At 51.8% G+C, this 26,596-nt stretch overlaps 3 protein-coding genes across 3 annotated transcripts in view; 1 reads left to right on the forward strand and 2 right to left on the reverse strand.

Moving 5' to 3' along the window:
• The first annotated feature begins 3,987 nt into the window (after nucleotides 1-3,987).
• Nucleotides 3,988-18,483, forward strand: Slc34a1 (solute carrier family 34 member 1). The gene is made up of 13 exons (XM_021215802.2): nucleotides 3,988-4,065; nucleotides 4,723-4,852; nucleotides 4,972-5,121; nucleotides 5,209-5,337; nucleotides 5,411-5,554; nucleotides 6,991-7,102; nucleotides 7,232-7,427; nucleotides 7,564-7,659; nucleotides 13,164-13,227; nucleotides 13,527-13,694; nucleotides 16,379-16,495; nucleotides 16,599-16,723; nucleotides 17,484-18,483. The coding sequence occupies exons 2-13, from the start codon at nucleotides 4,744-4,746 to the stop codon at nucleotides 17,985-17,987; spliced, it is 1,914 nt and encodes a 637-aa protein (XP_021071461.1). The 5' UTR covers nucleotides 3,988-4,065; nucleotides 4,723-4,743; the 3' UTR covers nucleotides 17,988-18,483.
• Nucleotides 18,484-19,073: 590 nt separating this feature from the next.
• Nucleotides 19,074-19,893, reverse strand: Pfn3 (profilin 3). The gene has a single exon (XM_021215803.2). The coding sequence runs from the start codon at nucleotides 19,530-19,532 to the stop codon at nucleotides 19,119-19,121; it is 414 nt and encodes a 137-aa protein (XP_021071462.1). The 5' UTR covers nucleotides 19,533-19,893; the 3' UTR covers nucleotides 19,074-19,118.
• A 1,605-nt stretch (nucleotides 19,894-21,498) lies between these two features.
• The window catches only part of F12 (coagulation factor XII), an 8,210-nt gene continuing 3,112 nt past the window's right edge, over nucleotides 21,499-26,596 (reverse strand). The window contains exons 3-14 of the mRNA XM_021215896.2: nucleotides 25,905-26,004; nucleotides 25,646-25,716; nucleotides 25,217-25,327; nucleotides 25,003-25,134; nucleotides 24,788-24,892; nucleotides 24,503-24,668; nucleotides 24,238-24,407; nucleotides 23,912-24,134; nucleotides 23,603-23,739; nucleotides 23,373-23,516; nucleotides 21,916-22,064; nucleotides 21,499-21,830 (exon numbers count right to left, since the gene is read on the reverse strand). Coding sequence (XP_021071555.1) covers nucleotides 21,663-21,830; nucleotides 21,916-22,064; nucleotides 23,373-23,516; nucleotides 23,603-23,739; nucleotides 23,912-24,134; nucleotides 24,238-24,407; nucleotides 24,503-24,668; nucleotides 24,788-24,892; nucleotides 25,003-25,134; nucleotides 25,217-25,327; nucleotides 25,646-25,716; nucleotides 25,905-26,004 — 1,676 coding nt within the window. The 3' untranslated portion in view covers nucleotides 21,499-21,662. The remainder of the gene's footprint in view (nucleotides 21,831-21,915; nucleotides 22,065-23,372; nucleotides 23,517-23,602; nucleotides 23,740-23,911; nucleotides 24,135-24,237; nucleotides 24,408-24,502; nucleotides 24,669-24,787; nucleotides 24,893-25,002; nucleotides 25,135-25,216; nucleotides 25,328-25,645; nucleotides 25,717-25,904; nucleotides 26,005-26,596) is intronic.

Below are 26,596 nucleotides of genomic sequence, written 5' to 3' on the forward strand. Positions count from 1 at the left end.
TCACATCAGAGGTTGGAGATAAATGCCTACAGAAGGGTCAACAGAGCCCAAAGTAACTTTGGTTCCCAGCACTCAAGTTCTCCACTGTCAGTTTTTTTGTTGTTTTTTGGTTTTTCGAGACAGGGTTTCTCTGTGTAGCCCTGGCTGTCCTGGAACTCACTTTGTAGACCAGGTTGGCCTTGAACTCAGAAATCCACCTGCCTCTGCCTCCCGAGTTCTGGGATTAAAGGCATGTGCCACCATGCCCGGTTCTTTTTTTTTTCTTTTTAATTCAAAGTTTTGTTTTATTTTAACCTAAAATCTCTTTTAAAATTCAGTCTTTCAGCTGTGAGCTCCTGTCAAATCAAACACATCCTTCCTTCAGGAGGTAAGAACCAGGACACTGCCAGGCAAAGCCAGGCACAGCCAGGCACAGCCAGGCACAGCCAGGCACGGCCAGGCACAGCCAGGCAAGGCCAGGCACAGCCAGGCAAAGCCAGGCACAGCCAGGCACAGCCAGGCAAAGCCAGGCAAGGCCAGGCACAGCCAGGCAAAGCCAGACTCCAACTATGTAAACAGCACAGTATACACCTGGGCTCCTCCGAGGGGCTTAGGGTCACTGCTACAGCTCCACCCTCTGCAGCACACACAGCTTGTCTTCTAGGCTCCAAGGGGCCCCACTCCACTGCTGCTGTCATTGATGGTCATCCCCCGGTACTGGCATCTCCAAAATGTCTGGTGTCCTTTGTTGCAACTGGGCTGCCCTTTCACCAGTAGCTTCTCTTGAGCTCTCTTCATGGTGCTAAACTTAGATTTCTCTGCATGTCCCCTCCAATCCTGACACTTCCCCTATCCCTGAGGCTGCACCTTCACCAATGGCCTCTCCTGGCTACTCACAGTGCCAAGTCTTAGCTGCTCTCCATGACCCCTTCATGCCTTCAAGACCAGTACCACATGGGTCAGTCTTACACTGCCAAGTCCGGCCGCCACCGTGAGGTACAACCTTGTCTGCCTCTGGAATGCAGCTTCTCTGTGCTCTCCGAAAATACTTCCCAGGACATTTCACCTCGACAGTGTTGGTCCCCTCTTAAACACTGCCCCCCACCCCCATTTCTCAGCTCCAGGTGACCAGCAAAGCAAAGATCTCACTTTAGTAGTTCTGATATCTTGTTAATCACAGCTGAGCTCCAGCCTCAGCCGACCAGAACCACAGAATCCTAATTCAAAACAACAAATGGCCATGATAGTCTTTAAGCTTCCCTCTGAGACTTCTCAAGCCAAGCTTCCATGTCCTGCATGTCCCTCAACAATCTGGTCTTTCAAGCTCCTATACAATAGGTCACCAAGCATTGAGCACTCAATGGCTTTTCTTGCACAAAGTCCTTCCATGGTCCCCACCTAAACATATGGTCAGGTCAATCACAGCAATACCCCCCACTATCCTGATACTGATTTAGTTAAGGTTGCTATTGTGATGAAATACCATGACCAAAGCAACTTGGGGAGAAAATGGTTTGTTGGGTTTATACTTCCACACTGTAGTCCATCACTGAAGGAACCTGGAGGCAGGAGCTGATGCAGAGGCCATGGAGGGATGTTACTTACTGGCTTGCTCCCATTACTTGCTCAGCCTGCTTTCTTATAGGACCCAAGACTGACATCTCAGGGGTGGCACCACCCACAATAGGCAGGACCCTTCACCATCAATTTTACTAATTCAGAGTAATTTACTAATACTAATTTTACTAATTAAAATGCCCTTCAGGCTTGCATACAACCCAGTCTTATATGTAAAGTTGACATAAAGCTATCTAGTACTAAGCTTTCTTATTTTTATTTTATTTTATATGTATAGGTATTTTGCCTATGTATCAAGTATGTGTGTGATGCCTGAGGAGGCCAGAAGAGGGCATCAGATCCCTTGGAACTGGAGTTACAGAAGGTTGTGAGCCACTATGTGGGTGCTGGGAATCGAACCCAGGTCCTCTGGGAAAGCAGCCAGTGCTCTTGATCCCCGAGCCATCTCTTCAGTCTCTAAATCCATTCTACTTACTATTCCATAGTGGCTCACCCTCTGCTTGAGATCCTCACACTGCTGGAACTGCTCTCCAAGGCAGGGTAATTTTCAGAGTGAAATGGGTACCTGGACTGGCAGTTATAAACCAATTTGAAACTGAACTTAGTGGCCCACACCTTTAATCCCAGCACTTGGAAAGCAGAATCTGAGGCCAGTCTGCTCTATGTAGTGAGTCTCAGGTCAGCCAGAACTACATAGTGAGACACTGTCTTAAAAAAAATGGTCAAGCAAATTTAGGGTCACTCTTCCTAAAATGTAAGGGTGCAGCACAGCACAGCACAGGGTCGAACCACTTTCATAGCACTGTGCAATGCCTCGGGTTCAATCTTCAGCATCAAAAAGCCAATTCCGGCTGTACCCCACATCCCTTCCCCTTCCTTTTGAGCATTCTTTGGCCTAAATTATCACTTTAGGTAGAGCTGGAATCTGACCAAGCTAGGTCTGTTCCGTGTTCCTTGACACTTCACGGAGAGCCGTGGAGAGTCACTATACCCAGACTGTGAAGGACTGATCAGTTAACCTCGCTCAACTTGAAGCAGGAATGTGCACACGTGCCTGTCTTCCTTGGTAGAGAGAACACTGAAGACACTGAGTGGATCTGCAGTTCCAGAGGGCAGCTGGGGAGTCTTGAAGCTCTGTTGGCAGAGAACCTCAAGGTGACCCCAGAGCCTGGTCTCTCAACCCTATCCCTGACCCATCACCCCTCCTCATGCTGTGGTCTCCTGCTTCCTCGGACATCCCAACCCCAGCCCAGCCTGCTTTGCTCCCCGCCCCCCCCCCCAAGTTAAAGGAATTCATCCTCTTCCGTCTCGAGACCCCTACCCTGCCGTGGAACACTGCCACTGCCTAAGGGCTCCCATTTCACAGGGGACACCTAAGGCCATCAGGAAACACAGGTACTCCCATTAGGATTCACAACCGTAATAAAATTATAGTGATGAAGTAGCCATGAAAATAATTTTGTGGTTGGAGTCACAACAACAGGAGGAACTGTATTAAAGGCTTGGAGCGTTAGGAAGGCCTCAAACCACTGCTCTAGGGTACCTGCATTTGTCATAACACCCAGTTGCCACTTCTACTCGCTTAGAGATGACATCACCTGCAGCCGTCTCCTGGCCAGACTTTGAACATCCTGAGTGCCAGTGGCTGTGTGTGTTTTTCTTAGGACTGTACCCCAGCATCTAACTCAGAACTTAGGATCTACTCTGCATTCATGAATTGCTTGTTGGGTTTGGGGATGTGGCTCCCGTGAACTCTTTCCCACAGGACTTGCTGCGCATCACGCACTTCCAGATTCCAGCTGTCCCACTTCCTCCTTCCTAATGCCTCTGGGAAGCTTCCTGTCCTGTATTTCTCCTGAGCCCACCTTAGTTCAGCCATGCTACCTCTCCCCTGGGTCTCTCCTCAGCACCTCAGCTGCTACCTCTGCTTCCAGACACTCCTTCTGACGTGTCCCATATCAACACTTTAAGAAAGATTCTAAACTGCAGAGCCATCTCTTCTTGGTCTGGGCAGCGGCTCTGTGATCTCTCAATCTCACATCACAATCCATCCTTAAGCCCTGCAGACCCTCCACGGTTCAAAGATGCAGCCTCACTGGGATCCTCCCCTGGGCTCTCCCTCTGTTGAACTGTACCCCTCAAGACACACACAGCTACACAGACATCCAGATGCATGGTAAGGTCACCCGATGTCCCGGTCGCTCTCTGGGGAGTCCTGTCCATTCATAAGGGCAAGGATGAGCCTGTACCCTGTGGGATGTGATTTGTACTGGTGTAGTGAGAGAGGACAGCCCAGCCATAGGCTCCCCCTGCAGAGCTGAAGATTAGCAATTAACTGGGAGGAATCTTGGGCGTTAAAGTTAATTTAATGGGGAAAAGAGGGAAGGTAGCTAAAGTTCTTCTAGTTCATTAAGGACTTTGCCCTTGACCCGAGGGTATAAAGAAGAGGGTCTTAGTTCCTCTTTAGACTTCCCCAAGCAGTCCGGCTGGAGCTGAGCCACAGTCAAGGTGAGACCAGGGCCCCTATGTCCCAACCCTATTCCTATCCCTTCACCCCAGCTCTTTCTGGGTTTCCTCCTCCTGCTACCCATGACATCCCAACCCCAGCCCAGCCTGCTTTGCTCCCCCGAGCTAAAATAATCCCTGTTCTTCCTTCTCTTGAGAGCATTTATCCTGCCCTGCCCTGCCCTGCCCTGCCCTGCTGTGGGACACTCTAGGCATAGTGGTACCTGTATTCGTCACAATACCCAGTTGCCATCTCTATTCACTGAGACATGACATCATTTGCAGCTGTCTCCCCACTAGACTTCGAGAGCAGAGGCTGTGTGTGTCTTTAATTGCTACTGTGCTCGAGCGTCTAACTCGGAACTCAGCAAACACTACGCATTCAGGAAACACTCCTTGGGGCTGGGGATGGGTCTCAGCCCTGGAGTGCTCGCCTCCTCTGCTGAGGCCCTAGGTTCCGTTTCCAGCAAAACAAATCAGCCACAAAATCTAACTGGATGGATGAATGGCTGCTTAGGTCTGTGACGAGCACACGGGTGTCCATCTCTAGATGTGTCCGAGGATGAGCAGAATCACAGACATCATTGGATACCATCTATGTGGATATGAGTGTCCCAGACACAGCAACTGTCAGATTTGTCCCAACCTTTTGATATACAGGACTCATTGTGGGTGCCCAACATGATGCCCTACAGCGAGAGATTGGGGGGACCGGCTGTCTCCCCACTTCCAGTCCGTGGGAGACACATGGTGCATGGGGCAGCCTTTGCTTATGTGCCTAGCCCACAAGGTAAATATTACTCCTATCCCCTGAGACCTGCTCGCCCACAGTTGGCCACCTGCTGTCCCTACCCGTTTCTCCTGGGCTGCTGAGGCCTCTGGGAAGTCCTAATCAGTCTCCCTCCTCAGTCCTGCACAGGATTCCTGGAACATCCACCTATGCCATCTCCAGTCTGAGCCCGGTCACCCTCACAGAGCACAGCTGTCCCTGTGGAGAAGTCCTGGAATGTCACGACCCACTACCTGCCAAGCTGGCTCAGGAAGAGGAGCAAAAGCCAGGTAGGCCAAGCTGGGGAGCAGTGGGGCTATGAGTGGTCACTTGCTCTAGTGTTCTGTCCACTGTATGCCTGCCTGCCCCACCTCCAGAGCCCAGGCTGTCCCAGAGGCTTGCCCAGGTCGGCACGAAGCTCCTGAAGGTGCCGCTGATGCTGGGGTTCCTTTACCTCTTTGTCTGCTCCCTGGATGTGCTCAGCTCCGCCTTCCAGCTGGCTGGAGGTAGGGCCCGGGTGGAGGGGGCCAGGGGAAGGGTTCAGAAGGGCCTCAGTTGACACTGGCTTCTGTTCTGCAGGGAAGGTGGCTGGGGACATCTTCAAGGACAATGCCATCCTATCCAACCCAGTGGCAGGGCTGGTCGTGGGGATCCTGGTGACAGTTCTGGTGCAGAGTTCCAGTACCTCCACATCCATCATTGTCAGCATGGTGTCCTCCGGCTGTGAGTCGGCCCAGCCTGGCCAGGGATAGAGCCCAAGGGCCCCGTCCTTCTGGATTGGGGCAGGCGTGTGGAATTGCTAAGGAGGCTGAAGGGAAGGGTGGGGCTTCAGCATCTCTTGCAGTGACTGTCCTCTGAAGCAGGGCCAAGAGCTGAGTCAGGAAGGAGTTCCGGGAGCTGGGGAGTGTGGCAGAGGGGGAGCCATAGCCCCTGGAAGGCCACCTCCCTTCAGCCACACAGTTGCTCAGGAAAGCCAGAGAAAGCCAGCCAGTAAAAACCACCGCATGCATGCAATCTATTGCAAAGAATTGACTTACAGGGCTGCAGGGATGCTCTTAGTGGTCAAGAACACAGGTTGCTCTTCCAGAGGACCCGGCTTCAATTCCCAGTACTCTCATGGCAGCTCACAAATGCCTGTAACTTCAGTTTCACCTTGAGTTTCAGGGTCTCTGACACCTTCACTCAAACATACGTGTAGGCAAAACACCAGTGAACATAAAATAAAAAATAGATAAATCATTTTAAAAAAATTGACTTTTGAGATTGTGTGGCTGGGTGCCCAAGTCTGACATTTACAGTGTGAGTGATTTGGAGGGGCAGGATGTGTAGGCGGAAGCTGATCCTGTGAGCTACAGGTGAAATCTCCCTCCAGGAAGCTTCAGTTTCACATTTGAGACTCTCTCATCCCATTGGCTGAGGCCCTCCAAGATCACGAATCATCGCCTTTACCTGGGGCTAGGGAGTCTCAGTGGGTCAGAGTGCTTGCGACATGATGTGAAGGCCCAGGTTTGAATTTCCAGTGCTCACATAAGAGACTGTGGGCATGGCTGCATACACACCAGTGCCAGGGGCAGCGGTAGAATTGCTGGAGCGCCATGGCTACCGCCTAGTTCCAGGTTATGCAAGAGATGCTGTCTCACGGTAATAAATTAGTGAGTACTAAAGCAGAACGCTTGAATTCTTCAGGCATCTACCTTTGCATATCACACACACACACACACACACACACACATACACGCTCACACACATAGACACACAAGAATAATCTCGAAGTCAACTGGGTACTATAGGGTAGCCAAGTCGACACATAAAGTCCGCGATCCCACTTGTGGTAAGGCACATGTGCACAAACACAACGTGTGGATTGCACAAGGTGTGAGTTCCCATGGCGCAGTGGCATTTACATGTCCACCCTCAGGAGCGCACGGATATGCCCTGTACAGAGTGTGCAAATCTTGTCACATGTGGATATGCTCACACACAAGTAAATACACCGTGTGTGTACACATGGACCTGTGAGGCTCAGCCTAGGAAATCAAGAGGACACTGGAAAAGGCATCTGATGCTAGAACACAAGTCACAGGCCTCGTAGGAAATATGATTGTAGGACAGAGCCTGCAGCCACAGCCCAGGCATTTGAGAGGTTCCTCTTTCACCAGTGTTGGAGGTGAGCTCCGCCATTCCGATCATCATGGGCTCCAACATTGGAACCTCTGTCACCAACACCATTGTGGCCCTGATGCAGGCAGGGGACAGGACTGACTTCAGGCGGTGAGCTGGGGAAGGAAGGTGGGGGCTCACACTTGTTGGGGGAGGCGGCCGAACTGAGTGTGCGGAGGGGGGGCTCCGCTCAGGCACACCTTGGGTCTAGCTGTCCTGCAATGTGATGTCCCTGCTCAGGGCTTTTGCAGGGGCGACTGTGCATGACTGTTTTAACTGGCTGTCTGTTCTGGTTCTGCTGCCCCTGGAGGCTGCCACGGGCTACCTACACCATGTCACCGGGCTTGTGGTTGCTTCCTTCAACATCCGAGGTGGCCGTGATGCCCCTGACCTTCTCAAGGTTATCACAGAGCCCTTCACAAGACTCATCATCCAGGTGAGGGCGGGACTTGCCCCGGGATGGACAGATGTGGGATAGCGAGTGGCTACCTTCAACCCTTCAACTAACTCTCTCTCTCTCTCTCTCTCTCTCTCTCTCTCTCTCTCTCTCTCTCTCGTCATCCTGCTCACAGCTGGACAAGTCTGTGATCACCAGCATTGCCGTGGGGGAGGAGTCCCTGAGGAATCACAGTCTCATTCGGACTTGGTGTCACCCAGACGCAACAGAGGTGAGTCCCAGAGTCACATAAGACGACACCCTCTTTAGACGATGGCCTGTTGTCCCAGAGACCTTGGAAATCACTTGGCTAGGAAAGAGCAGATGCGTGCAATTGTTCTGCATCGGTACAGCCAGGACAGACATTAGTTATCCCTCCTTGCTGCACACGCTGCTGTAGGCAAGCATCAGCTGTGTATTCAGTGTTGCGTGTAATTGATCTGGCCCAGTGGCTTTCCAAAAGCTGTTGTTCCCCAGACTAACAGCATCGATACCGCCTAGGAACTTAATAGAGATGCTAACTAGGTACAGAGTAGAAGAAAACCCACCACGTAGTATGTTCACATCCTTCCTAGACCAATTGAATCAGGAAAAAAACATTGGGAATGAGCCAGGTTGCCATTCTCCAACTTGCCCTCTAACTGCTCCATGCTTGACTTTGGAAACCATGGATCAAGCTCAACCCTTTGGTTTCACAGACAGACGCAGGCCCAAGGAGGTTAACTTGCCCAGGACTACCCTGCTGCAGGGACCCTTGGGGCTAGTCACTGGGCTCTGCCGTGCTTGGAGCTTGAGGTGTAAGCAAGGTGGAGAGGACCAGGAAGAGAGTCTAGAAGGATATCGAGACGCTTGGACCCTAGGATTCCAGCTAAGGAACAAGACTAGGTGTGATGCTCACCAACTCTCAGGGGTGGCCCCCCTGAGAGACACAGCAGTCCCTGGTGCTGGCAGGGGGCACTTTCATCGGGGGGCCACAAGTTCATTGTTTCTGCTCAGAATGAGGAACTGCTGGGGTTGGTTGGGCACTCATGGATCAGCCGTTATGCCTGTGGTGGTAGGCATAATAGAAAGGCGATTAGGCACAAGGAAGTAGGCAATTAGCACACTTTCTTACTCAGCCATAAAAGGGAAAAAAAAAAACGCTTCACCAAACCACATTCTTCCCAATTTGCTTCTCCTTAATTATTGCATACAAGAAATAGCTCCATTTAGAAAAGCTACAGGGAAATCCAGCTTGCACAGCAGAGGCACGGGCCCATCCTCCACCTTCCGTCCTCTCCCTGTGGATGTTCCCGACCCTTTCTACCAGCACTCACGGAACACGCCCTGCGGTGTTCCTTGGCCTCCCAAGTGGCTCACGGCCTTAATGCCACCCTTCTGAGAGTTCTGCACTTCTGAGAGTTCAAGGCAGCTTGACAACAAAAAGCCCACGTGGACAGCTTTGAGGCTGCCTTTGGGATCTTCCTAACTCGGCAGCCACCTTCTCATGAGCTCTCAGGCATTCTCAGGCAAGCTCTGTGAGTCACCGCAGCCTCAGAAATCACGGTCTGGATAGAGGAGGAGAAATCACGTACTGATCTAAAAAAAAAAAAAAAGAAAAAAAAAGCCCTGGGGAGATTTCCGGCCTGACGTCTGTCTTGGGCAAGTCTCTACCTGTACCCTGAACCTCTTCACCTACTGTAGTCATGAAGCGAGACCGGCCAAGTGTGCCAGCCATTTCACACAAACAGAAACTCAGCCGGGCCAGCCTTCAGGCTGTTTGCAGTTCCAGAGCACCGGTTCAGGTCCCCGCACTAGCAGGAAACCTTTTTCTGTAACAGCAGGTTGCATTTCTTGGCTTGGAGTATAAGGTTGGATCTGAGGTCCCTGCTCTCTGCCTCCCCTGGACCTGTCCCCTGCAGGGATGTGACTCACGCAGCAGCATCACATGGTCCTGGGATATGCCTTTTTCTACTACCCCCATTTTCCTTTTCAACTCTTCATGGCCTCCAGCTTTCACCAGACCGGGGCCCAACGTTAGCCAAACTGGTCTCAGTGGAAAGGGGGAAATCAAGCCTTTTGAGTGTTTGAGTCTTGTGGATGATCGGTGACCTGGCGTTGTCCTTGGAATCCCTTCAGAGAGTATCAGTGTGAACTGACATCTGTACCTGCCTGACTCGAGCAGCATCTTTGGAGGACTGGTAACTAGGGGCAGCTGCTATTACATCTCCACTCTGCAGATAGGAAGCAGCCTCTCTCAGAGGGGTACAATGGCTTCCTGTGTTATTGCTTCCTGTAATGGAGGGCAAGTCTAGATCCTAATGGAAAACTCACTCCTCGTGCAGCTGCTTCTCTCAGATGCCACTCTAAGGTACCCGCATCTGTGTCCATTTCTCTTCCTGCCTGCGGCACACCCCAGACCACTCCACCCTCTCGAGGCTGGTGGACTGGAGATGCTCTGAGAAGTTCTCTTTTTAGCCACTAGGTGGCGCTATTGGCACAAAGTGCTCCGCGGCTTCCTGAAGAACAAAGGGCCCCCGCAGCTACCATACCCTCAAAGGGGAAGCTATTGTGCAAGCCCACATCCTCTGTGGTTCTCTCCTGAGGAAGGACTCTTGAAGTATGGAAGTCCTTTGTGAACTTAATCACCTCCTTCAGTTCCCAGAAGTGTCTCAATCTAGGGTGTCCCTGTAGGCTCTTAAATACCAAGATGCTCTTTCTTCCAAGACGCTTCCAAGTAGCCCCGTAGGGAAAAGAAGACAGCTTCAGGGACTCTGTCATGGAGACAATGGAAGCCAGAGAGGTTAAGTGTAAGGCTGGCTCCATTTTACACAGCTGAGAGTGGCTCAGCCGCGGTGTGAGCGCAGGACTGTGGAGCACCCTTTTGTTCTGCTTTCCACTTCCTCGCGGCTCCCTTTCTTCCTCCCCTTCTCTACCCCAGACAGGGCAGACACATCTTGGGAATGGGGCCGGATCTGAGCTTCCGAGCTCATAGAGCTCGGCCGGAGTTCCTACCTTCTCTGCCCTGTAAGATCTCCTTAAAGGATTCTCTCTCCTTTTAATTCTATCCTAGCCTGGCATTACAGTCGGTCCTCCCTTGTCACTCCCTTGTTTCTCCCTTCCCTTCTTCCACTTTAGGGTCTCTGACTCCCTTTCTGGGTTCAGTTAAGGTCACACAACCCCAGCAAGAAAAGTCAAGTTTCCAGCATCCCATGGGAGGGAGGAGAACAGAATCATCGTTGCGTGAGGTCTGGAGGCAAAGGTCAATCCCAGAGCACCAAAAATATAAACAACAACACTCCAGATACCTCAGTCCTCAGCCGAGCCTTGCCCCTGACTCAGTCAACCCTTAGGTGGGACCTTCACCTGCCTCTAGCCTCTATAAGGCCCACAAAAATCCCCTCCCCAGGAGACCCCAGGAAGCAGCTCAGAGAAAGCCAGTAAAGTGTGCCTGTTTCACAGGAAGTCATCTGCTTCCTGGGGCTTCGGGTTGGAGACCTTCAGGAAGGTCTTCCAAGTCCCTTCCCAAAAGGGCCGGGATCTTTTCTCCTGTACCCTTTATATCTTTACTATCCCAATTGATTTTTCCCAAAGATTTATTTGTTTTATGTGCATTGGTATTTTGCCCGTATGTGTGTCTATGTGAGGGTGACGGAGTCCCTAGCACTGGAGTCACAGGCACTTGTGAGCTGCCACGTGGATGTGGGGAATTGAACCTGAGGCTTCTGGAAGAGTGCCCTGTGCTTTTGAGCCCCAATTATCCAGATTTAAACAGGCTCAGAGAGGTGGTGTGACCTGTCCCAGAAAGTTGGTTTAAGAAGCAGATTTGAACTCTGCAAACACTTGGCTCTCCCCATGACTAAACCCCAGCCAGGCTCTCCCTGACTAATCCCCCAGTTTCTCCTGAGCAGGTCAGCGAAATCTCTCACCTTATTAATGTTGTTGTTTTGTTTTCTTCTTGGGACAAGATCTCACTCTAGTCCAGGCTGGCTTTAAACTCATGGCAATCCACCTGCCTCAGCTCTCCCGGTACCCATCTGGATTTCTGTCCTAGAAGATGATTTTTTTTTTTTTTTTCGAGACAGGGTTTCTCTGTATAGTCCTGGCTGTTCTGGAGCTCACTCTGTAGACCAGGCTGGCCTCGAACTCAGAAATCTGCCTGCCTCTGCCTCCCAAGCGCTGGGATGAAAGGCATGCGCCACCACACCCGGCTTAGAAGATGATTTTTATCCTAGTTTCTTGCCTAGAGTTCAGGCCTGTGGGCTTGGTGGTGCCCCAAGGCTTGGCTATAGTGACCTGGGAATAACAGCTGAGCACGTTGTCTTGCTCAAGGGAGAGCATCGCACAAACTGTGACTTGAGAACCAGCCGCCAGCTGCTGAGCCTGTCCACATTACACTGGAGGTGTTTTGTTTTGTTTTACTTTTGTGATGTTGGGAATGAAACCAGAATCTTGTCCATATAGACAAAGGCTGGACCACTGGCTCAAGCCCCAACGACACATGGCTTGGAACAGAACCTTAAGACGCCATAAGTATCCCAGTGTCAGCTCCCTTCTGAGCCCCACCCATAGCTTTTCCGTGGCCATTGCATTTCCTCCCTGTCACAGCTCCATGGTTTCTGGGTGCTGGTGGGAAAAGTACAGAATCCTGGCTTCATTTTCAACAAGTCCATAATCCTGTGAAACTACGGACTAGTACTCTACAGCCCGAAAGGACACTTCTGCTGGCCTGGGAACTCTGCTTCCTGGAACTCTAAAAATGTGTCTCCATAGGCCTACTGACATAGGCTTGTGACTCCTAAATACTTGGGCGCTGAGGCAGGAGGATGGCAAGCCCAGGGCCTACCTGGATAATTTAGCGAGACCCCCGTCTCAAAATAAAAAAATGAAATGAGATCTTGGGGTATAGCTCAGTAGTTGGGGTGTTTGCTTAATACTTGTGAGCGTCTAAACTCAATCTGGAGTATGAGGGGAAAGGGACATCTGAGTAGATATAACATGTGTAGGAATTGAGCCTAAAGCTACATCATTGTGCTTTCTCTTATAGAACCAGGAGCTGGGCCACACGAGGGGCCTGGAGCTAAATAGCTGCTGTCTCTACAGGCCCACCATCTTCATAGGCAGCTAAATTCTACCATAATTTAGGTCACCTGCCTGGCCCTTGGTCCCCTGTATCTAGGGACTCTTCTTCACTTCACTCACAGTAGGTCCAGAAGAAGAAAGGATCAGGGCTAGACCCTCCGCCCTCACCTACCTTCCTTCCATTTGGGTCCCACAAAGGACAAGGCACTGAGCCTGGGCGGAATGGAGCTTGGGCTAAGAGAGCCTTAGGGGGATCATGGGGCAGGAACTGAGGAAGGAGGCATCATGATGAGAAGAACTGGTAGGAGCAGGTAGGGATGGAGGCTTTCAGAAAAGGGGCGGCGAAAACCACTGAGAGAGAGGGGGACCAAGACAAGAAGCTACTAATGTGGTGATTGGGGTTCCCCACTGGTCCCGGGGCTAGGCAGATCAGGCCAGTGACAGGGTAGAATATGTACAAGGCCATATTCCTGAGTGGTATTTCAACTTCATCTCTTCTACTGAGAAAGTAGGCTCAGAGGGGGCAAGCAACAGGTCCATGATCACAGAGCCAGAAATGTGTTCTGGTTCTCCCATTTCTCCGGAACCTCCCTTTTAGCTCCACCCACCTCCCCACCCCTCACCCCCAGGCTGTGCTTTTTCTAGCTTCTCTAAGTCGCCTTCCTCTGAATTTAGGCTTCCACTTCTATGTCCAGGGTAGAGGCCATCGGCAGCCTCGCAAACACCACCATGGAGAAATGTAAGTAGCTCTAACATGGGAGGCGTCCCATGTGATAGCCCTGTACTGCTGTGGCGTCCCATGTGATAGCCCTGTACTGCTGTGGCGTCCCATGTGATAGCCCTGTACTGCCGTGCCCTGGCTGGCCGCTGCTCATGCTCTGTCCAGCCCTGGGAAAGGCAGCTAACCTCTGGGCTTATGGAGTTCCTGGTACAGAGGCTGAAGGAGCTAGATGTGGGGGTCTTAGGCTCACAGCCCATGGGTTGGCAGAGGTGGGAAGCCGGGTATAGGGGTAAAGACTCCTGATGCTGCCCTTTCAGGCAACCATATCTTCGTGGATACGGGGTTGCCCGACCTGGCCGTGGGGCTCATTCTGCTGGCGGGCTCCCTGGTGGTTCTCTGCACATGTCTTATCCTCCTTGTGAAGATGCTCAACTCCCTGCTCAAGGGCCAAGTGGCCAATGTCATCCAGAAGGTCATCAACACAGGTGAGCTGGAAGAAGGCTGCAGGCCTAGGCAGGGCCCCGATGAGTTCTTTCAAGTGTTGTTAGATTCACCACCATCATCTCTGAGCCTCAGGTTCCCCTAAGAATCGAGAACAGGTGGGACCAGGTCATCCTGGAGGCCCCTTAGATGCTGACAGACAGAAAACTGAGGCTGTCTCTGACTTTTGCATTCTCTAGCGGACGGGCATCCTTAGAAGCCGTTGTTTTGCTTTGCTTTGCTTTGATTTTTCCAGACTTGGTTTCTCTGTGTAGCCCTGACTGTCCTGGAACTCACTTTGTAGACCCGACTGGTTTTTGAACTCACAGAGTTCTTCCTGCCTCTATCCCCGGGGCTGGAACTAAAGGTGTGCATCACCATGCCCTGGTTTTGTTTTTACTTGTTCTGGATTTTTCAAGACATGATTTCATGTAGCCCATAATGCGCTAGACCTTACTCTGCAGCTGAGACTGGCCAAGAATTTCTGATGTTCTTGCTTTGACTTCCCAAGTCCTAGGATCACAGCTACGTATGACCATGTCTACCTAGAACCTTCTGTTTAATAGACAAGTGGACATTAAGCCCCTACTATGTGCCACAGGACACAGGAGTGAGGCAAACAGAGATGGATCCTGTGTCCTAGGATCTCAAAATTGTGATTTTTCTCATAAAACCAGGCAACTAGATCATGCTGGGCTGTGTCCCAAATGGTGGCAGTGGCACAAAGCTGGTTAACATTGTCCCTAAAGGTCCACCATTTCCTCATGCCACCTGGGTGGGCCCATCATTTCAGTCACCAACCGGACCGTTTCCTACCTGGCCTTCCTTTACTCCCAGGATATGAGGAAGGAAAGAGTGGGGAGGGGGACAGTGATGGTAAAGCATGCATGACTGGCAAGGGGACAGAAGGACGAACAGCAACACAACACAGTGCTGAAGAGGCTGTTTTCAAGGTGATCAGAGGTCTGTCTGAGCGAGCTTGCTTGCTTGTTTCAAGACAGTTTCTCTGTGTAGCCCTGGCTGACCTGGAGCTCTGTAGACCAGGCTGGCCTCAAACTCATAGAGATCTACCTGTCTATGCCTCCCAAGCGCTGGGACTAAATGTATGCACCACCACTATCCTTGGCTTTTTTGGCGGAGGGGGGTGACTATATATTCTTAGCTAGCCTGGAACTCGATATGTAGACCAGGCTGGCCTTGAACTCAGAAATTTGCTTGAGCTCAGAAACTCTGCCTCCAGGGTGCTGGGATTAAAGCCATACACCAATGAGCTCTGCCAAAATAAACTTAGAACAGGGCTAGGATTCTGTGCTTGCTGTGCAAGCCATAGAGCCTGTGCTGGCTTCCCACAACCCACATAAAAAGCAGGGGTTGGGGTGCGCACCTGTACTACCAGTGCTATGAGGCAGAGACAGGGGTATCCCGGGTCTGGCTGGCCAGCCAGTTGAGAGGCACTTGATACCTTGTCTCAAAAAATAAGACAGTCAGGTGGTGATGGCACAGGCCCTTGACCCTAGCACTTGGGAGGCAGAGGCAGGTGGATCTTTATGAGTGTGAAGTGAGCCTGGTGTACTAAGTTCCAGGACAGCCAAGGCTACACAGAAAACCCTGTCTTACCCCCCTCACCCCTGCAAAAAAAGAAGACAGAGAGATAAAGACATACAAGGTTTCCCTTCAGCTTACACACATGGAGAAATAAAATTCATGAGGATGAAAGTCACACATGATGACTCACTGCTGTAATCTCTGCACTTGAGAGGCTGAGGCAGGAGAATTTAGAAGAGTTAGAGGCCATCCTGGACTACAGAATGGAGACAGTGGCAATTGCAGCAGGTTTGGGACAGAGTGGCTGCCAGCAACTTGGGAGGGACAGGCTAAGGCTAGACCCAACCTAGATGGATAGAGCCAGATTTAGGGGCCTCTAGACTTTTCTCAGAGTCCATGATTTACTGAGGGTGATGGTGTATTTGCAGGATTTGGGGCAGCGGGGGGTGGTGGTGACATTAACCAATTCTCATTTTAAACTACATTTTGGGCTTTTGAGTTATGGCACTGACTCTGGGGAGTCACACATGACTAACATGGGAGTAAGGGGTGCCTAGGAGGCCAGGATGGGCTTTCCAGCTAGGGGGTGAGCCCTGAGGTGAACACCGTTGACATTCTGTCTCTGTGGGGCCCTGATCTGCAGAGTCAGTCAGCCATGAATCAAAAATGCTTCAGAAAAATGATAGAATTTTGTAATTTTCTTAAACATTACAGAATAACAATGTTTACGCCGTTGCAATGCTTTTTGTTTGCTTGTTTACTTTGGGGGTCTTTTCTTTTCTTTTTTGGTTTTGGTTGGTTGTTTTTAGACAGGTTCTTTCAATCAACCACGGCTGGCTAGAACTATGTAGACCAGGCTGGCCTCGAACTCAAAGAAATCCACCTGCCTCTGCTTTTTGAGTGCTTGAATTAAAGGTGTGCACTATCAGCCGTTATATATTTCAGGAGAGTGTAATCACCCCAGGAGGAAAGCGCTCTGGTCACTAGAGTAAGCAGGGCAAATGAAAGCTGCTATAGGGGTGCAGAGGACCAGCTAGATTCCCATGGGGAAGCTACTACCTCAGTACCTCCTCCCTAAAGCAAGTGCCTGCTCTTCCAAGGGTTCTCGCTGACCTAGCTTACTAGGAATTTGGCTTCCTTTCAGACTTCCCAGCCCCCTTCACCTGGGTCACGGGCTACTTTGCCATGGTGGTGGGTGCCAGCATGACCTTTGTTGTCCAGAGCAGTTCCGTGTTCACCTCAGCCATCACCCCACTCATTGGTGAGTGCCCATGACAAGCCATACGCAGTGGTGGGGTGTGGTGGGGTGGGTGGATGCTCAAGGAAGCCGACCAAGAAGAACGATGTTCTCTCCTGCCCACCAGGCCTGGGTGTGATCAGCATTGAGAGGGCCTACCCTCTCACCCTGGGCTCCAACATTGGCACTACCACTACAGCCATCCTGGCAGCGCTTGCCAGCCCCAGGGAGAAGCTATCCAGCTCCTTTCAGGTACATGGAGAGAACGGGCGGTCTGTGGAGGTAGAGGGCGGGGACGGAGAGTGCAGAGGATGTAACAATGTATATAACCAACAGCAACTGCCAGCTAAGGTTACCCACGCCACTCACTGGGAACCTGGATGAACAAAGTAGACCTCCCTATCGACTAGCGAATCACTGCTACATTGTATCAGTTAACAGCAGCAAGTCAGGCAGTGTGCTGTCAGAGGCCTAGACTTAGGGGAACTTGTCAAGGTTGCATAGAAGGGAGGGATGGTAAGCAGATGGCAAGGTGGGAAATGATTTAGGAGCAAAACAGCTGGCAAGATGCTGACCAATTAAAGGGCCAGGGTGGGCAAGCAAAAAAGAAAAAAGAAAAAATTAATTTTTAGTGGCTGCTAAAGCCAAGCATGGTAGTGCAAGTCTGTAATCCCAGCATTTGGTAGGAAAATGGCCAAAAGTCCAAGGTCAGCCTGCAAGGTCAGCCTGGTGTACATAGCAAGAAGATACTGTGTCAGAAAGACATTTTAGCTGCTGGGTTTTAGCTGAAGAGTTAATGAGGGCAGTTAAGACACGTGGAAAAGTTCAGGGCAGTTGTCGTTGGCCACGTAGTTGAGCAACACAATATTTTAATAACCAGTCTGGAGTCATCTGGAGCCACATCACCCTTAAGAGGTTCCCTCCTGCTACCCAGAGCATGTGGGGCCGCTAATATCTACCCCTGCTGGGCTCACATGGCAGTGCCTGATCACTTCTGGCTTCTCTCCTGCAGATTGCCCTCTGCCACTTCTTCTTCAACATTTCGGGCATCCTACTGTGGTACCCGCTGCCCTGCACACGCCTGCCCATACGCATGGCCAAGGCCCTGGGCAAACGCACCGCCAAGTACCGTTGGTTTGCAGTTCTCTACCTGCTCGTGTGCTTCCTGCTCTTGCCCTCGCTGGTGTTTGGCATTTCCATGGCAGGCTGGCAGGCTATGGTTGGTGTGGGCACACCCTTTGGGGCCCTGCTGGCCTTTGTGGTGCTTGTTAATGTCCTGCAGAGCCGAAGTCCCGGGTACCTCCCCAAGTGGCTGCAGACATGGGACTTCCTACCCCACTGGATGCACTCTTTGCAGCCCCTGGATGGCCTTATCACAAGAGCCACCTTGTGCTATGCCAGGCCTGAGCCCCGTTCACCCCAACTTCCCCCTAGAGTCTTCCTGGAGGAGCTTCCCCCAGCAACGCCCTCCCCCCGCCTGGCACTGCCTGCTCACCACAATGCCACCCGTCTCTAGGCTGCAGGCCCAGACTACTGCCTGGAACGGGGAATGGCATTTTTAGGGTGCCCACAGTAGAAAGACAGAGCATGTGTGTGTGTGTGTGTGTGTGTGTGTGTGTGTGTGTGTGTGCGCGCGCGCGCACTGCGAGTCACCTAAGGTACATGATTTTGGGCCACGCTTGGGTACCTGTGCATATTCAGGGCCACAATGGTGTGGGCTTTTGTAATTAAGAGGTAGTATGCACAAATACATGCTAGGTGCTGAGCCTGTGTGACCGTCAGTGCAGGTATGCGTGAGTACACTGTGTGGGTACAGGGGATACAGACGCCTAAGGAGCCACCAAACTTTTCTGGAAAGAGTCAGCTATACGCTCATACCTTCTCACGACCCTTGTACTAACAGGAGGGACAGAAGAACTGCTGGCCTTCTGTATACATGGGCCTTACCTCTGCCAATTCTGCTAACTGTGCATAGAAAAAAAAAATTGAAAGTTGCATCTGTCCTGATCATATATGGGCTTTAAAAAAAAAAAAAAACCTATTCCTTACCCCTACAGCACAATAATTACTTACATGGCTTTTACATTATATTGGGTATCTAAATCACCTGGAGCTCACACACCAGGGGATGCAGGTTGATTCTTTGCAAACACTGTCGCTATATGAAAGAGACTTGAGCGTCTGAGGATTTAAGTATCCTGAGGTATTGTGGACCCAAAGCTCCAAACAGAGGGCCACTCGCCTTAGTCTGAATCCCACAGACCTTGGCAGGTGTGTGCTGGGGAGGGAGATGCTGGGAGCCACTTCGCTGTTCACTGTGAAGCCTTCTTGTGTGGAAAGTTCTGTGAGAAAGATTGCTGAAGCCTGAGGTAGAGTTTGAGAACTTGCCACCCCAATATTCCTAATCAGGTGTGGGGTCTCTGGACGCCTGGAAAGGTGCCAGGACCAAAGGCCTCGCTTTATATGGCATCTACCACAGGAGTGGGGGACGGCACAGGAGGCCTGGAGGACCACGGGGATTACTGTGTTCTACACGAGTCTCCCCATAAGCTAGTTTTCTTGTTTGCAACTCCTCACAAATACACAGAGAGGATACCTCTGGGAGTGCCCAGTTCACGGTTTATTCTGGTCTCCCTACCAACCAGTGCTAAGAGCACTGCTCACGCAGCCCGCCAATCAGATCGTGCACTGTCTTATTGAGGATGCCTCCATGCACGCCTCGTCTGCCCATGAGCACCAGGAGCGCCCGTGGCGTGTGGCCCACACAGATTGCACGCCCGTCCAGCCCCTTGGTGCGCGCATCCAGTACGCCGTCACCCTCGGCCAGCAGGTAGTCACGGATAACGCAGCAGCGGCGGCCTGCCACGCTCAGACCCGTCTGCAGAAAGGTGTGCCGGTCCGGCCCGGTGAGCACACCCACCTCCTGCGGGGAGATGGCCGCCAGCAGACCCCCAGGCCGCGATGCCCACACACAGCGATTGTCCGAGTGGCCTACGATAGCCACGTCATCGATACGCTGATCCCGCAGCACCGCACTGATGTAGCCCTTCCAGTCACTCATCTCCGCTCAGTCAGTCCCAGCAACTTGTGCTTGCGTTAGAGGGGGTGGCCGGCTGCATTCAGAGCTAAGAACACTGGCCGCACTCCCGAAGTTCGCAGGGCGGGGTTGTGACGTGAGGCAAACGTCACAGAACATCTAACTAGGAGGAGGAGAGGGCGGTAGACTTGGTGGGGGGTGGGGGCGGTTCTAAAAGTAGCATGTAGGAGGAAATGGAAGAAGATGAATGGGAGGCTGGAGAGGTGGCTCAGCATTAAGAAAGAGCATTCATTACACAGAGCCTGAGTTCCGTTCCCAGCATCACCTCTTTTGGCCTACAAAGCCTGTAACTCCCACTCGAGAGATCTGACAACTCCTTAGGCAAGCTCACACACAAACACACACAGATTTAAATTAAAATAATAAATAAATAAATAAAAGGGTCCCGCCATTTTTACAGAGGACCAGAGTTCAATTCCTAGCACCCAGGTAAAGCAGCGCACTGATGCCCTCTTCTGGCCTGCTTGGGCACCTCCACTCATGTCCACAGAAACACATAATTAAAAGTCTTGAATTTTTAATTTTCTTTAAAAAAAAATTATTTATTTATTTTATGTATATGAGTACAATGTCGCTGTCTTCTGATACACCAGAAGAGGGCATTGGATCCCATTACAAAGGGTTGTGAGCCATCATGTAGTTGCTGGGAATTGAACTCAGGACCTCTGGAAGAGCAGTCCATGCTCTTAACCACTGAGCCATCATCTCTCCAGCACAAATTCTCACTTTTTTGATTATTAAAAAATGGCTCAGATGGTAAGGGTGCATTGTCCTATAAGCCTGGTGGCCTGAGTTTCATCACCGGAGCCCCCATAAAGGCAGAAGGAGAGAAATGGCTCTGCAGAGTTGTCCCCTGACCTTCACACCACACTGTGACACATCGCACAAAGCACAAACCACGATTTTTTTCTTAATTAAAAAAAAAACCGACATGGTGGCTTATACTTAAACTCATCACTCATGAAGCAGAAGCAAGTAGATCTGTACAAGTTCAAGGCTACCTAGCAAGTCACAGGCCGGATGAAAGCTATGTAGTAAGATGCTGTGGAAAGATGGGTGTAAGGATCGGGAGTGTAAATCAGTACAGTACAGTTGATAGAGGGCCTCGATAGACCAAGCACAAAGTTTTGGGATTGAGTCCCCCTGCACCACATAAACTGGGTGACAGTACAGGCCTATAATCTTGGCATTGGAAAGACAGATGTCTCAATAAATCAATAAACAGAAGGACTTTTTAAAAGCAAGAAATGTACGAGTCTGGACACCCAGACTCCTCTCCTATAAGGGAACCACGAACCTCACTTTGGAGTCACCGTGTCCCCGAAGGCTTCTGGATGCCTGGCTCCTACCCCAGCTTGTACTTAGAGGCATGGGATGCAGCCTCGGATTTTCCTTGCACCACCATGCCAGGCTCAAAGTTCAAAACAAAACAAAAAACAAAAAAACCATAAAACAACCCAACCCAACCCCCTCCCCCTTCTTTTAATGGCGGGATCTAACCCAGGGCCTCACACAAGCCCAGCAACTACTATCCGCACCACGATTCCCGACTGGAACACTCTTGACTATGGTTCTCAACCTCTACTGCATAAGGAATCACCTGTAGCGTTTTAAAAAAAATATACCAAGACGCCTTCTCCCTAGAGTCCTGTTAATTGACCTCAGGTGGACTTGAACACGGGTGTCAAAAGCTCGCCCAGGTGATCCAAAAGTATATCGTCCAGGCTGAGAACCTGTTACTGTGTAAACATTGAATGGGGGAGTTCTGGCGAGCGATCTGCAGGGCCTCCTTGCACAGGGGTTGGCACAAAATAAGGCTGAGAAGATATGGTGGTCCAGACAAGAGTCTACACCTCTTGTGCCGAGATTGGCCAGCTGCCTTGCCCAGGCAACGAGGGAGATGGCTTACCTGTGCTCCCGCAAGACGGAATTCTGAGGAACGTTTTCAAAGCACTTTATTTAGTTTCTGTGCCCCCCATGCTGGGGCACTAGCTTCACTGTGGCCCAGCATGCAGTATCTATCCATCGTCCCATCCCAGGAGCGCACAAGGAGGGAAGGACCAACCCTGGTTCCAGGAAGCAGTAGAACTATAACTATGAAGCAGTATGTTTCTGGATCCAAGTCAGGTAGTTGGCCACGTCCGTGTAGACTCCGGGCTTGTTGCGGTCACCACAGCCAGAGCCCCAGCTGATGACTCCGCGCAGGGTGAGCTGATGTTCTGCAGTTCCTTCCTCACACACCAGAGGGCCCCCGGAGTCTCCCTGGGTCGGGAACAGGCAGCACGTGGCTCTTGCCCTACGCTTGAGGGGCAGGGGCCAAGGCACCAAACAGGACCCCAGGGCTGACCTGGCAGGCGTCGGTGCCTCCCTCCAAGAAGCCAGCGCAAAGCATCCCAGGGAGAATGGAGTCTCCGTGCACGTTAGAGTTGGAGCAGCGATCCAGGGAGATAAAGGGAACCTGTGCCTCCTGCAGGAAGGTGGAATATTCTTCAGCCCCTGCAAATCAGAGGGGAGGACCTGAGCTTGCTGCGTGGGCCAGCCTACCAGACAATTCCCCACCTACCCCGACTTTGCTCCCTCACAGCAAGCCTGAGTGATAGGGACCTGCCAATACCTATGGCAAGGACACTGAAGCCCAGAGAAGAGCAGGGCTTAAAACACAGGAAGCACTTCCTATCCTCTCCCACACAGTGTCTCTCAGAACCTGGCTCCCAGAATAGTTCTCCCCATTGTCTCCATTGCTCTAGCGTGGGGACAAAGTCCTGGTTAAGCCTTTATGATTTGGAGCCCCAAAGAAGCACAAGACAATTCAAGTCTCCCTGCAATCCTTGTGCTGGGTTACTGTCTGTCAGTCTGGGGGGAAGGAACCTCACCTGAGGAGATGCCTCCGTAAGATTGGCCTAGGGCAATATCTGTGGGGCATTTTCTTGATTAATGGTTGATGTGAGAGGGCCCCGCCCACTGTGAGTGCCACCGCCCTGAACAGGTGGGCCTGGGTTGTGTAAGAAAGAAACTGAGCCAGAAAGGTGCAAGCCTTTAATCCCAGCACTTGGGAGGCAAACGCAGATGGAGCTGAACAGCTCCTGGACAGGTAGGACTACACAGAGGACCCCTGTCTTCAAAACAAAAACAAAACAAGAAGAGGAGGAGGAAGAGGAGGGGGGAGAGGAAGAGGAAAAGAGAAGAGATAAGTAAGCAGGCCCCGAGGTGTTGGGGCTAGCTTAGAGGTTGAGAGCACTTGCTGTTCTTGCAGAGGGCCTCGGTTCCATTCCCAGCCCCCACACGATGGTTTTCAACCTGGACTACAGATCTGGCTTCCCCTGTACCAGATGTACATATGGCATACACATATGCATGTAGGCAGACTCACATGCACATAAAATAAAAAAATGAATGAATTTTTAAAAAGAAAGCTGAACAAGCCATGAAGAGAAAGGCAGCAAGGAGTGTCCCTTCCCTTTTCCCTGCCTCAGTTCCTGCCTCCAGTTCCGCTGTGGCTTCAATGGTGGACAGCAAGCAACCCTGCAACCTAGGAAGCCAAATAAACCCTTTCCTGCCCAAGCTGGATTTGGTCATGGTGTTTATCGCCACAATAGAAGGCAAACTAGAACAAACCTCAAGGGGCTCGGGAATCTCGACAGAGAATTCTAGAATCTGGGAAAGTCACACTACAGAGACAAGGGCCCTGCGCGTTTTTTACAACTGTCATATCAGTGAATGAATCCCCCAGATTCATCGGGGCATACCAAGTGCGCGCCCAGATAACAAAAAGTCTCCAACCAGTGCCCAAACAGTTGTGCCTACCCTCGAACTGGTGACCCCAGCCGGCTACTTCGCAGGGCACTGTCTCAGAGGGTGGGGCCGTGCCACTGGGCAGACACACCGGCTGAACGTGAGGCGACAGGATCGCGCAACTGTTGGTTTTGCTCTCCTGCAGGCGCAGCAGAGCTACCACAAGAGGGAGAGGTTAGATGGCGACATAGGGCCCCAGCCCTCCGCCATCCTTTCTCCCTATCCCTGTAGGGCCACCCCACCCAAGTCGTGCTGGTAGGTGATGGAGGAGAAGTCCTCGTGAAGGCGGTAGGAGCGCACAGCCAGACTCTGGCACCGCTCGCAGCTCTGGTTATGGCGATCTTGGCCAAGTACCACTGTCAGTTCCTCGGGCGCTGGCCTGCGGTCAGGGGGTGGGGGGAGGACAGACAGCCTGCTCAGACGGGCTACAAATGTTCTGGGGGTGCCTTAGTTTCCAACCCTTCGAGGGAGCTCAAGAATGGCGGGCAGGGGAAGGGTAGGGTGCAGGTACGGTAGGAGCGGTCTAGGGAGTTCCCAAGTGTGGCGCTTGCCGATTCTGCAGGCAGTGAGCCGCGGTCAGCACCCAGCAGGGGTCGATGAGACTGCCTGCGCAGAAGTTGTTGCCCCAGTACAGTGCAGCGATGTAGGGGTGCGACCCAGGCAGAGCCACTAGTCCGCCCACCACGCGCCTGAGCGAGGACAGTCGCTTGTGGAACCTCTGTCCGCAACCCACCGTGTTGGTCTCGGACAGAGAAGTCTGATAATCAGCCGAGGCTGTGGAAGGAGAGGCTGGCTGAGGCCATGGATACCTGCCACGGGCTGCCTGGAATAAGAGAGACCCATGTCCTCTGCGCGGGGACCCCATCCTCTGCCTAACCATTTAGTGAGTGGGACAGAGATGGTGCCTGGGACGAGGACTCTTCCTGACTCTCGGGGACTAGAGGTGAGAACGTTGGCGTCTGGCACTGCTCCAGGTCGCAATAGTCCCAGCTCAGCCTGTCGCCACTCCAGACGAAGCACCATGGACGTGTGTCATTATCTGGGTTCCTGCAATCTCAAGAGGGAGCACTGTTAGAACGTGGGGAGGCCCCCGAGGGCCCTAAGAGGAAGCAAGTTCCCCTGCCCGGTCCCTTCTCCCGAACCGGCAGAATGCGTGGTGGCCCAGGCCCCAGCTTAGCGCTTGCTTCTCAGTCATGTTCCGGTAGGTGGCCTCCACGGTCCACCGCTGACATGGCGCACCCGACTGTGTAGTTCTAGCCTGGCCCCGGTAGCTGAGCCCCCTGCCTTCATAGCAGGTCGCCCAAAGGTCTAGAGAAAAAGAGAGGGCTCCCTGCAGTCGGCGGATAGGTCTGTTGGTGCCCTTTGATTCACTTTTCCATTCTCTCTATCCACCTCCGCAAGCCTTTCCCACACGGTGTCGTACTCACCCAAGTCGCAAAAATATCCGGTGTAGCCTGCAAGGCAACGGCACAGTGGGTGGTCCTCCACTAGGAGGCAGCTGCCCCCATTAAGGCACGGATTGATGCTGCAGGCTGGGAGGTGGGGGGAGGTGCAAACTGAGCCTTCCCTGGGTACATCATAGCACCCAGCCTTCTACCAGGGGTTCTTGACTCCTCCCCACAGTCCCTGCACATCCACTTACCCTGACTGGCCACCGGCTTGCAATGAGCCTTAGAACCTTTGCACTCGCACCTGGCCACACCTTCTGGCCCCGTTCTAAACCATAGCTCATTCTCGTGGAAGAACTTGAGAAGCTGAGGCTCAAAGCATTTCTCTGGGAACACAAGGAAGCCAGTGGGACCATGGCAAAGCTCTGGGGCTCCAGGGACCTCTTGCTGGGAGACAGTTCCTCTTACCTTTCTGGCAATGTTTCCCAGTGAGGTGTTCAGGGCAGAGACAGTGTGGGCCATTGGGGGTGTTGACACATGTCCCTCCTTTGTGGCATGGGCTGTGTTTGCTGCAATGGTCTGAGAGGTAGATAACAAGAGAGAAGCACCCGGAGTCGGAAGGACATATGTAGGGACCAATACCCTGCCTGCACCTGCTTGTCATCGAACCATAGAACCCCAAGCTTCTAGACCCTCAGACTCATCTGGACAATGGTGGCCTCTTTGCCCAGAATTCTTCCTCTGACTTTTGAAAGGATGCTGTAGGAGAAGGGAAAGGGCAGGGCCCAGAGTCCCAAGTGTGTGGCATCTGATGATACCGAGTAGGTGTGTGGGAACGGAGTGAGCCTCAGGACACACACAGCCTTGAGTCACCCTGGGCCTGCATGCCATACATACCTTTCACTTTCTTGGGCTCCAAGCAGTATCCCCATTGCCGATCTTCATCAAAGTTGGGGGTGGTAGCACACCTGGGGGATAGATGAGGTTTCCTTGCAGTGCCTCAGGCTGCCCAGGCTAGCCCTTGCTACACACACACACACACACACACACACACACACACACACATATACCTTTTGCCCAAACTCGATGCTTAGATAGCTAGGCAGAGTCCGTTTCATCCAGCCCCTCCCCCAACCCCTATTAGAAAATGTCTTACCAGGGCTGGGAGCCTGGCCGCCTTTTGTGGATGCATTTGTGGTACAGCTGACGGTGGTACTGAAAGGGAAAATGGCAGAGCCTCCCGTCCACAGTGAGAACTGTAGGAATACCACATCTCAGAGCCCTGCCCTGAGGCCTGTCTGCCCATGCTCTGCCTCACAGGGCCTGACTCAGAAAAAGGTCAGCTATGCATTCAAGGCTGCATCCTGCTCAGAAAGTCGGCTTCTAGAGTTGCTGGAATAGACATCTGACTCCAACCCTCAGCTCTGTGACCCTGAGCAAATCTGAAACCCAGGTGCTTGCCACAAAGTTGCCCTTATTAAAGATTTAGGTCACATGCCTTTCGTCTAAAGATTTAGGTCACATGCCATTCTTCCCAGAATTTGGGAGGCAGAGGCAGGCATATCTCTGTGAGTTCAAGGCCAGCCTGGTCTACAGAAAGAGTTCCAGGACAGCCAGGGCTATTACACAGAGAAAGCCTGTCTCCAAAACAAACAAACAAACATTTAGATTTCTTGACCATTTTTGGCTTAGTAAACTGACAACTGTAATGAAACCACCAATCCTCACTGACTTTATATTTGTGAATCTGCCTGCTTTGTTTTGTTTGTTTGTTTGTTTTCCCTGAGACAGGGTTTCTTTGTGTAGCCCTGGCTGTCCTGGAACTCACTCTGTAGACCAGGCTGGCCT

Source organism: Mus pahari, chromosome 16 (genome assembly GCF_900095145.1).
Source record: "Mus pahari chromosome 16, PAHARI_EIJ_v1.1, whole genome shotgun sequence".
In the NCBI taxonomy this organism is placed as follows: domain Eukaryota; kingdom Metazoa; phylum Chordata; class Mammalia; order Rodentia; family Muridae; genus Mus; species Mus pahari.

Bases quoted from the DNA above. Each gene is read 5' to 3' on its own strand.
- Slc34a1 (XM_021215802.2), top strand. From the start codon at position 4,744: ATGATGCCCTACAGCGAGAGATTGGGGGGACCGGCTGTCTCCCCACTT. The intron at 4,853-4,971 runs GTAAATATTACT...CTCCCTCCTCAG, and splicing joins TTATGTGCCTAGCCCACAAG to TCCTGCACAGGATTCCTGGA. The intron at 7,428-7,563 runs GTGAGGGCGGGA...TCCTGCTCACAG, and splicing joins TCACAAGACTCATCATCCAG to CTGGACAAGTCTGTGATCAC.
- Pfn3 (XM_021215803.2), bottom strand. From the start codon at position 19,532: ATGAGTGACTGGAAGGGCTACATCAGTGCGGTGCTGCGGGATCAGCGT.